The sequence below is a fragment of the Coregonus clupeaformis genome, chromosome 1 (assembly GCF_020615455.1).
Source record: "Coregonus clupeaformis isolate EN_2021a chromosome 1, ASM2061545v1, whole genome shotgun sequence".
NCBI lineage: Eukaryota > Metazoa > Chordata > Actinopteri > Salmoniformes > Salmonidae > Coregonus > Coregonus clupeaformis.
Genome location: NC_059192.1, coordinates 79,982,600 through 79,993,754, shown reverse-complemented (window position 1 = coordinate 79,993,754; position 11,155 = coordinate 79,982,600). Strand labels below are relative to the sequence as shown.

Sequence of the window (11,155 nt, the reverse complement as noted above, 5' to 3'; positions counted from 1 at the left end):
ACTAAAGGACACCAATAATAAGAAGAGACCTGCTTGGGCCAAGAAACACGAGCAATGGGCATTAAACCAGTGGAAATGTGACCTTTGGTCTGGAGCCAAATAAGAGATTTTTGGTTCCAACCGCCGTGTCTTTGTGAGACGCGATTGTTGTGGGTGAACGGATTATCTCCGCATGTGTAGTTCCCACCTTAAAGCATGGAGGAGGAGGTGTTATGGTGTGGGGGTGCTTTGCTGGTGACACTGTCTGTGATTTACTTAGAATTCAAGGCACACTTAACCAGCATGGCTACCACAGCATTCTGCAGTGATACGCCATCCCATCTGGTTTGGGCGTAGTGGAACTATCATTTGTTTTTCAACAGCACAATGACCCAAGACACCTCCAGGCTGTGTAAGGGCTATTTTACCAAGAAGGAGAGTGATGGAGTGCTGCATCAGATGACCTGGCCTCCACAATCCCACGATCTCAACCCAATTGAGATGGTTTGGGATGATTCGGACGGCAGAGTGAAGGAAAAGCAGCCAACAAGTGCTCAGCATATGTGGGAACTCCTTCAAGACTGTTGGAAAATAATTCCATGTGAAGCTGGTTGAGAGAATGCCAAGAGTGTGCAAAGCTGTCATAAAGGCAAAGGGTGGCTATTTGAAGAATCTCAAATATAAAATACATTTTTTTTTTGTTTAACACTTTTTTGATTACTACATGATTCCATATGTGTTATTTCATAGTTTTGATGTCTTCACTATTATTCTACAATGTAGAAAATAGTAAAAATAAAGAAAAACCCTTGAATGAGTAGGTGTGTCCAAACTTTTGACTGGTACTGTATATACAATTTACCTATATACTAGGCGGTGTCAGAGGAAGGACCAAAACATTTTCAAAGACTCCAGTCACCCAAGTCATAGACTGTTCTCTCTGCTACCACACGGCAAGCGGTACCGGAGAGCCAAGTCTAGGTCTAAAAGGCTCCTTAACAGCTTCTACCCCCAAGCCATAAGACTGCTGAACAATTAATCAAATGGCCACACGGACTATTTACATTGCTGCTACTCGCTGTTTATTATCTATGCATAGTCACTTTACGCCTACCTACATGTACAAATTACCTCGACTAACCTGTACCCCCGCACATTGACTCGGTACCAGTACCCCCTGTATATAGCCTCGTTATTGTTATTTTGTTGTGTTACTTTTTATTGAATTTTTTACTTTAGTTTATTTAGTAAATATTTTCTTAACTCTATTTCTTTAACTGCCTTGTTGGTTAAGGGCTTGTAAGTAAGCATTTCACGGTAAGGTCTACACCTGTTGTATTCGGCGCATGTGTCAAATACAATTTGATTTGATTTGAAGTCTGTTGCCCTTGTAGATCAGTTTCTGCATTAAAGACATCCATTGCTCTGAGGTCTTTTACTGTATGCATACCCAACATGGTGTCATAAAAGTATGGGTGTGATATATCCAATCTGTCCAACCCATCCTCCACATCTGCTGTGTGCTAGCGTCCGTCTCCCCTGTCTGAATCAAGGATCAGTGTGTGTGTGTGTATGTCATGGGAGACGTAGGAGGAGCTGTCACAAACAGTTGTGTGTGTGTGTGTGATGTGTGTGGCCCAACCATTGCAGACTATTAAAATGTAAAAGATCCACAAGGAGAGGGAACAAAGACATCAGGAGACTAAGATGTCAGATTTGAAAGAGAAAATGTATCATCATCATCATTGGGTGTGTTTATAATTGTGCACACAGTAGTCTTACAGCTAAATTCCCACTCTCCATGGCAGTTCTCATATTCACAAACATACAGTACATCCACCCACATAACATTCCATCATAGCGTTCTATCGTACTCATAACATCTCATAACAGCATGTAGCACAATGTAAGTCACAGTGAATCATCGTCATACAGAACCTCTCCAGAGCATGAGATGTGTGTACATGATGCACACACTCCAGTTCAACCTATAGCTTGTGTTGACATTAGTATAGCTGTTGTTGACTTAAGATTAAACTTTCAACTTACTCTTTAAAGTTGTAATAGTAGAATGCACATGGTGCAATTTCGAAATTGGGTAGTGCATCGTCAGTTTTCCTCTTGTCATTTCAGTCATTGCATACCTTAGAGCTATTTATAACTTGTTTGTGTCATGAACAGAAATAGATGTGGCACGGGGGGAGGCCCGCCTGGTGTTCAAACTTCCGAAGTTCTCATATGTCACCCCGCTCCTCCGAACACTCCACTGGCTTCCGGGAGAAGCTTGCATCATCTTCAAGACCCTAGTGCTTGCCTACGGAGCAGCAAGGGGAACTTCCCCTCCTTACCTTCAGGCTATGGTCAAATTCTACATCCCAACCCGAGCACTCCATTCCGCCACCTCTGGTCTTTTGGCCATCCCACCCCTACAGGAGGGAAGCTCCCACTCAGCAAAGTCAAAGCTCTCCTCTGTCCTGGCACCCCGATGGTGGAACAACCTTGCCCCTAAAGTCAGGACAGCGGAATCTCTGCCCATCTTCCAAAAACTTCTGAAACCCTACCTCTTTGAAGAGTATCTTAAATAACCCTCACGCCGTCCCCAACTTCTCCTACTAGCACTGACTTTGTGGTAAATACTTTGTTGAGGGAAAATGTACTTGATACGATCGTGATGTGTTGTTGTCTCACCTAGATATCTTAAGATGAATGTACTAATTATAAGTCACTCTGGATAAGAGCGTCTGCTAAATTACTCAAATGTAAAATGTAATATACATGAGTGAGTCATTTCTTTGCGCTTACAAGGCCTCTCAGTGAACTGGTGTTTCTTCATAGCTCATAGATAGAGAGTCAGTGTAATGATTGTCCTTCCCATACACTGTAGCTGTAGCTATAAGGCATGAATCAGTTAGCAGGTCCAAAGATCTATCCTTACTATAACCTTGCAGGCAACGTTGGGAGAACTTCACAGCTATGTTGTCTCAAGGTTGACACAATGTTGCCGTGTTTGTATGGTCGCTCATTTAGTCAAATCCCACTGGGCACAGACGTAAATTCAACATATATTTCATGTTGGTTAAACAATGTCGATTCAACCAGTGTGTGCCCAGGGTTCTTACAGTTCATGTTCAACTTCAACTCTTATTCAGTGATTCAGCTTCAACCCGGTCTTGTGTACTCCTCTTTTCAACTCAGTGTGGCCATGTAGAGCTAGTTTCTATGCCAGCTCAGTGGTGGCCATTTTGAGTTCACATTTAGGGTTCCAATAAAGTCCTAGGTAAATAGCTAGTCCCAAGAAAACCCAAGAACAGACATGTAATGTGAAGCTTGAACACTGATACATTTATATGGAGTGTATTGCTATTTCATCCCAGCAGGCAAAGCTGGTTGTAATGGCTTCACTTCAACCAGTGCACAACAACATGGTTGTAATGACATCACTTCAACCAGTTTACAACAACATGGTTGTGATATGGTTCTAATGACATCACTTAAACAAGTTTACAACAGCATGGTTGAAATAAGGTTGTAATGACATCACTTCAACCAGTTTACAACAACATGGTTGCAATATGGTTGTAATGACATCATTTCAACCAGTTTTGACCACTGATAATATTGTTTAGCAGACAGGAAGGATCAACCATTATTCAATTTCTACCATACATATTTAATATCTATGTATCCAATATCTATGTATCCATGGCCATTTCTACCATACATATTTAATATCTCTGTATCACGGTTGTAATAATTAGTTAAACTACCTTAGCAATTATTATCTCATAATCATAATCACAACTCAACACAGGTACTGATGTAATGTGTTGTACCCTATTATTACAAAACTCTTAACAGATCTAGAAAACCACACCATTTTTAACCTGCAGCTACCACATATTTACAGAAAACATGTATTTATTTATTCTTCATTAAAACCCATCCCTTGAAACTCACATTGACATGGTTGTTTAAAAGTCCTGACTACATAAAACCATACCCTGCCATTCCAGACACAAAACAGAATATCCAATCAGGTCAAAAAGCATGAAATCTATTCAACCATGTGTTTACCACTTCACAGAGGAAAAATAAATGAAACTCTCAACAACATCAACAAACAGAAACACGGCATAGCATGAAGCTGTGAAATCTGTTCCTTCTCTTGCGTTTTAGATAGCTAGGATTTAGGGCTCTATTCAATCCGTAGTGCTGTATATCTGCTTTATAGTGCGATTGACAATTAAAGGCAATGTTCCCGCAGTGACGGAGACTGCATTGACGGTAAACACTGCATATGACGGTAAACATTGCATATGACGGTAAACACTGCATATGACGGTAAACACTGCATATGACGGTAAACACTGCATATGACGGTAAACACTGCATATGACGGTAAACACTGCATATGACGGTAAACACTGCATATGACAGTAAACACTGCATATGTCGGTCCAATCAGAAATTACCTTTACATTTTAACGCGGATCTTCCGCGATACTTCCGCCATACGGATTGAATCCAGCCCTTACACAGTAGCTAGAGATGCCCATGCATGGGCTTCTCTCCTGACAAGGATAGATTGGTAGCAAACTGTTAGATCAGGTAAGAATTTGACTAAAACCATGGAAATGCCACACATGCGTCCCACGTGGGGATAGATCCAGAATCTCCTTATTGCTAACCATTAAAATAAGACTACATTTAGGCTACTGTTTAAATGTGTATTTCACACTATGTTGAGGTATAATAATGCTTGCATGGATGTCAACCCCAATACATGATCACGTCATCGTAACCAATCAACTGCATTACACTTAAAAAACGACTTCCAAAACCAATTTCTAACTGGCTATATGCTACCAGCTTATCCGAAATGTTGTTAGAAGTTAGATTTTAACAAATTCTAAACCCGAAAAGGACAACTTAAATATTATGCAGTAAAAACAGATATAAATATATCCAAATCGGATTTTAGTAACCACATTGTGGGCCTGTTAGAACACATAAGTGATGACAGATTTGATGAATATCCACTTTATTACATCAGCTTTTTTGAATGAATGCCAATGACAGCATCTATGTGGTATCCCTCACGGTCTGCGTTCCATTGATCTCTTACCGAATGTTTTGGTAGAGGCAAAGTGACTTCTCATGGCCTTCTCAAGGTGAACAATAACACTTTGTTAGTGAGTGCCATAAACCATACAGCAAGTCCTATATTCCAGTGATTTCAGGAAACCCAAAACTGACTCTAGATCAGTGGCTAGAGGAAATGTCAACCTACTCCCTTGGGTGTCTTGTAGTGCATGTCAATATGGCTGACATTTTGAAAATGACCCAAAGACAAATGGTGTCGTCTCTCATATTGTTTCGGAGAAAAGGGATTCTGACTGACACTGTCGCATGTATGACATCATTAATCACAGAGGTACTAAACATAGGAATGTTTACTGAACCATACATACTGACCCTTAGTTTAACTTACTACTGTATGCTTGTATTATGTGGTTGTTTCAATTTGCAATCTGTAACTTTCCATTCTAGTCAGAAGTGCTGCAACTGTCCTTGTGTATAAACTGAGGAGAGTGGGGTTTAGCAGATGTAACCAGTAGATATGTATTTAGCTTTTTGGCCAAGTGTGTTTGCAGTACATTGAGTAGCCACTGAGGATATTAAAGTTACAGATTGTATCCTTAAACCCCCTACACTAAATGTTCATATATTTATTATTATACATATCAATATATGTTTATGGGCTACACACTGAGAACCAAAGCTGTTGCACAGATAACCTCCAGGCGTTTGGAAAATATATTGTATGAATATACTTATAAAATATTAATATATAGTATGTGTTGGGGCCTTGATACAGTGATATAGTTGATATAGTGGTGATTATGATATTGTTTCTTCTACTCTATGACTATCAATATAATGGTTATCACCGCTCTGGGTAACACTGACATCAGTTAGTTAGATTGTAAGATTATGATTCACAAAAGGAGTCTATATAGTGCACTACTTTTGACCAAAGCCCTATGGGCCCTAGTCAGAAGTAGTGCACTATAAAGGGAATAGGATGCCATTTGGGACACACTCAAGTAGTATGGCGATCGCCAGCAATACCCAATGTTATTCTGACTGCTGTGGGTTTAAAGTACACATATAAAACACTTAGGTCCTTAGTAACCTTCAAGACATTGTAAGATTAAAGTTGTTCCTAAGCGCACACACACACACACACACACACACACACACACACACACACACGCAAGCACGCACGCACGCACACACACACACACACACACACACACACACACACACACACACACACTCCTGAGCCCTCTGTAGAAGTCTCTCAGTCTTCCAAAATTCCAAGAACCAAAATTGCCAGGGTGAGTCTTCGTTTTACGAAGATCTGCATTCCCATGTTTAGTATTCCCATTTTCCCATTCTACATATGTCCACAGGTCTCTGATCCCAGTGCTTTACTGCTGGACCTGCTTCAAGCTGAAATAGAGAACAGAGAGAAGAACATGAGTGAGTAAGATTCTGTGGGATATTGAACACAAGTCAAGAGGAAATGTTTGAAATCATCAGACACACTGAGGTGGAACATCCCTTTAACCGTCTCTGTATTTTGACTTTGTGGTTATATTCCTATGCCCACAATTATGAAATATTGAAATCACTGAAGTCTACTGAAAGTCAGCCTAAAATATAACAGTTTAATCCTCTGCTGCTTTCACTTGGATGCCTGTTTTTTTTTGGAAGACGTTTTGTTGAAGACGTAGAGAAGCATACAGAGAGAAGCATACAGAGAGAAGCATACAGAGAGAAACATACAGAGAGAAACATACAGAGAGAAACATACAGAGAGAAACATACAGAGAGAAACATACAGAGAGAAGCATACAGAGAGTACACAAGCATCAATGTAAGCTGTTATCCAATAATCCAATTTTACAATCTCCTCACTTTGGCACTTGTTCCAAAACGCTTCCCATTCCAACTGTTCTCAAACGTACAAATGGATGGAGATAGAGAGTAAATAAATCGCTCTGGTTTTTAATATAAGTAATTACCAAGGGATTCTGGGTTTATCATGTTCCTAGTGATTATGTTTAAACGTTTCCTACGCTAGCCGCATTATTACACAGAGACAAAGAGACGCCGCAGGCGGCCATTTTGAAAAAATCTATTAAAACAATGAGATTTGTTTGATTGAGGACTGTTATTGCTTAATGAGGGCATAGTGGAGTGAATACATTTAACAAGACATTTGATTTTCAGCAAATTATAGAAAAATCGGGAGAAAAATAAACATATAGGCAAGAGCAGCCTCCTCTACACTTTAGTTTTCCATTTCTGGTATTGTGTCTGGGATCCAAACAGCATATTAACACTATGCACTGAGTTACATTTTTCTGCACTTTATTCACAGACAGTGCTCTCTTTTTTTTCTCTACCCAAGATAAGTTCAGCTGTCTCATCTCTCTCCCCATCTCACCCCAGGGTAGCTATAGTTGTCTCTGCCCCATTTCACCTCACACACAACACACACACACACCACTGACAGGAAACATATACTGGTTTGGCTTCAGACAAATGTGTTTCAGCCTATAAGAGACAACCTTTGTACTCTAACATTCACAGTTCAGTGTGTGTGTGTGTGTGTGTGTGTGTGTGTGTGTGTGTGTGTGTGTGTGTGTGTGTGTGTGTGTGTGTGTGTGCGTGTGTGTGCAGTCATGTGTGCACATGTGCGTGAATGCCACTGGCGGTTGATGTCGTTCAAGATTAGGGAGGACAATTTTTTTTATGAGCATGGTCTTATTTCTATTACAGCATATTGGATGACTGTCATTCATATTCCATTCACCCAGATCAATGTAACATCGAAAGGTTTAGGCTACTACATGATACTCGAATTTGCCCTATACCCATCATGAGGTTGCTACAACCTAGTTTACAAATGAAAGTTTATAACGTAGGTGCACCGGTCGAGAGACAAATTGGTGACAGACAGTGACACATTCAATACCGCCTTGCACACTCTTGCCTGCATCTAGCTGATCTTGGGTGTAATCATTAGTCCAACAGTCGTTTTGCAACTAAAACTGGAGTTTCTATTGAAAAACTTCAGGTATGTCCCTCCCTGTTTCGTTCTGTTTGCTTCCGTTTAACGCTTGAACCACTAAAGCAGTCATTTTGACTGCTCATTAATTATGCCCCCCTCCGTCCTTGACTTTTCCTAAATAAGTCTATTGAACACACTGCCGTTGTTAGAATCGTAATATCACAAACAGAATTGGAGTTATAACCAGTGTTAGGAGGGCATGTCATTATTTGATTGTTTGTTTCCCCGACAGCCTGCTCCGCTCATTGGAAGGTGCAGTGCCCAGTTGATAATCACTCGGATAATTGCCTCGAAACTGAACCTAAAATATACCAAAACTATTTTCACTCATATAACAATGATGGGGGAGAAAGGGGGAGAATGGGTGAGTTGATGAGCAAGAGGAAGCGAACGATGCATAATTATGTAATCACCAATTGTGAATGAAGAATAGGGCAGGCCATTCTAGTGTATTGATCTATTCTAATTATAATCTCAAAATGGTATGTACCCTATATCAGTCCACCAAATCCAAGCAGTCTTATCAGTCTACTCTGGCCTATTTGGAGTACACAGTGAGAGTGTGCGTAATTTTCAATGTCAAGAAGACCAAGAGGAATGGACGCACATGATGCGTTACAGCTACTAAGATCTGAATAAAAACGACTCAGATGGTGGGGAAGAAATGAATCATGACATCCCTGATGATTATTCTTCTGATTCTGAGCCTCAGCCTGAACCTACACCTCTGAGGCCTAAGCGCAAAAAGGCCCAAACGGTGCCCACTGAGCAGGTGTCCGCACCACCACCAATTGAAACAGTGAGACAGGAAAGAGGAAGGGGTGGCACCGTTTGGATAGAAGCTGGTGACAATGCTACGGGCTGATTATCAGCACAAAATGTAATCACTGAGAGAGCAGGCCAAACATCTCAAGCAAAAAACAACATCAGCAACGCACTCACCAGCTTTCGTTGTTTATGTGACATGGACATGCTATAGCACATCAGGGACTGTACTGTGGCTGAGGCGCACAGAGAGCAAGGAGACACTGCCTGGGATCTGTATGTTGATGAGCTGGAAGTGTTCATTTCAATCCTCTATGTCTGTGGAGCATTCTGTGGAAAGAGCGTGTATATGGAGAGCTTCTGGTCAGACATGTATGGGAGACCTTTCTTTGGAGAAAGCATGTCACGGGATCGCTTCAGAGAGATCATGCGTTACCTCCATTTTGATGACAAAGAAACAAGATGAATGGAAACAGAGACCTTTGCCATGGTATCCGACGTTTGGAACAAGTTTGTACAGAACAGCATTGCATGTTACAAACCAGGAGAGAACATCACTGTTGATGAATAATTGTTCCCAACAAAATCTTGTTGCGGCTTTACGCAATACATTGCGACTAATCCCGGCAAGTTTGGAATTAAGTTTTGGTTAGCCGCTGACGTCGACACCAAGTACATGTTGAACGGCTTTCCATATCTGGGAAAAGATCCACATCGGGCAGCAGGTGAGCGAGTGTCGAGAATGTGGTGATGAGGCTTGTGGAACCTTCCGTTGGCAAAGGGAGAAATGACACCATGGACAATTTCTTCACTTCACTGTCATTGGCGAACAAGTTGCTTGCAAATAAAACAAGCCTAGTCGGCACCATGAACAAAGCGAGAAAGGAGCTCCCTCTACGCAAAATAAGGCACCTGCACAGTCGTTGTATTCCACAATGGTGCTGAAGAATGACAAGACAACACTCACACTATACCAATGCAAGCTAAGAAAGAACGTTTCTGTCATGAGCACCATGCATCCGACAGTTGCCATCAACGGGGACACAATAAGGAGAAAAGCGGATACTATAATGCACTACAACCAATATTACATAATAAGCATTGTCATATAAACTTGCAATGCATTATGCTCTTCTGTATCAAACGTGTTGTTTTTCACATTGGAAAATAATACTAATGTTTTCTACTCTATTCTGTTCCATAGGTTGATGTTTTGGATCAGATGGCATGGCTGTATTCTGTGAAAGGAGGCACTCGCCACTGGCCTGTTGCTGTGTTCTACAACATGTTTGACTTGGCTGCTATCAACCCACACGTGTTGTTCAAGCAGTGCATGAACAACACCATGCCCAGGAGAGACTTCATCATGACTCTGGCATACGGACTACGTGAGAGACATATGAGGGCCAAGGCAGCAGCAAAGATTCCACGCAAGCCTTTGCGCAAGCCAAGTTGTGCACAGCTCCCAGGGAGGAGACAGTGCCAGGTTGCCAGATGCACAAAGAACAGAACCCAAGACACTTGTGTCACCTGCAAGTGAGGTGTTTGTGGGAGCAAGTGAAAGTGGCAAAGATTTGTGTCGACTGTTAGGACAAGGGATAACCGCTAAATGAAATCCAACTGATGCCACTGCGTGAAAATGCACACCATGTAAGCACGAGCTGACAATTATTGACTATTTTTGGCTGCTGTCATATCGACACTTATATTCATTATAATGCCATTACTGTTTTTGTGCAGATTTTCACTGTATATCAAGCACACTTGGCGCTTATAATGATGTTTAGGCTACTGTTTAAAAAATTTGACTGCATGTTTTGTATATGTATAAATGTATAAAAAGAAGCTGTTACCGTGTTCCAACACATATGCTTTCTATTTTATAGTTGCAACAAAGGCACTCCACTAATAAAATGTATTGAACACTTGAATTTTGGTGTTTTTTTATTTTAGATATAGCCTACATTAACATAAACTAATGAAAATGCTATTTTGTTATTTGTATTCTAATGTTACCTAACACCTTCATGAACACAACTAGGGCTGTTGCTGTGACCGTATTACCGCCACACCGGTGGTCACGAGTCATGAAGGCAGTCAAATTCCACGTGACCGCTTAGTCACGGTAATTACGCTTCTCCAAGCTCTGATGCTGCTGATGGTCATTAGTAGCCTACCAAACTTGCCTGGTACTTAGCACTCTATTGTCCCTCTAATCACTCTGACATCAATGCAAATGTGTTCGAAAATCTAATCAAACACTTCATG

At 41.0% G+C, this 11,155-nt stretch overlaps 1 protein-coding gene across 1 annotated transcript in view; it reads right to left on the bottom strand.

The window, feature by feature from the left end:
* Nucleotides 1-6,263: 6,263 nt before the first annotated feature.
* Nucleotides 6,264-11,155, bottom strand: part of LOC121574846 (zinc finger matrin-type protein 4-like) — a 183,391-nt gene continuing 178,499 nt past the window's right edge. Inside the window, exon 7 of the mRNA XM_041887479.2 lies at nucleotides 6,264-6,495. Within this exon, the coding sequence (XP_041743413.1) occupies nucleotides 6,474-6,495 (22 nt within the window). The 3' untranslated portion in view covers nucleotides 6,264-6,473. The remainder of the gene's footprint in view (nucleotides 6,496-11,155) is intronic.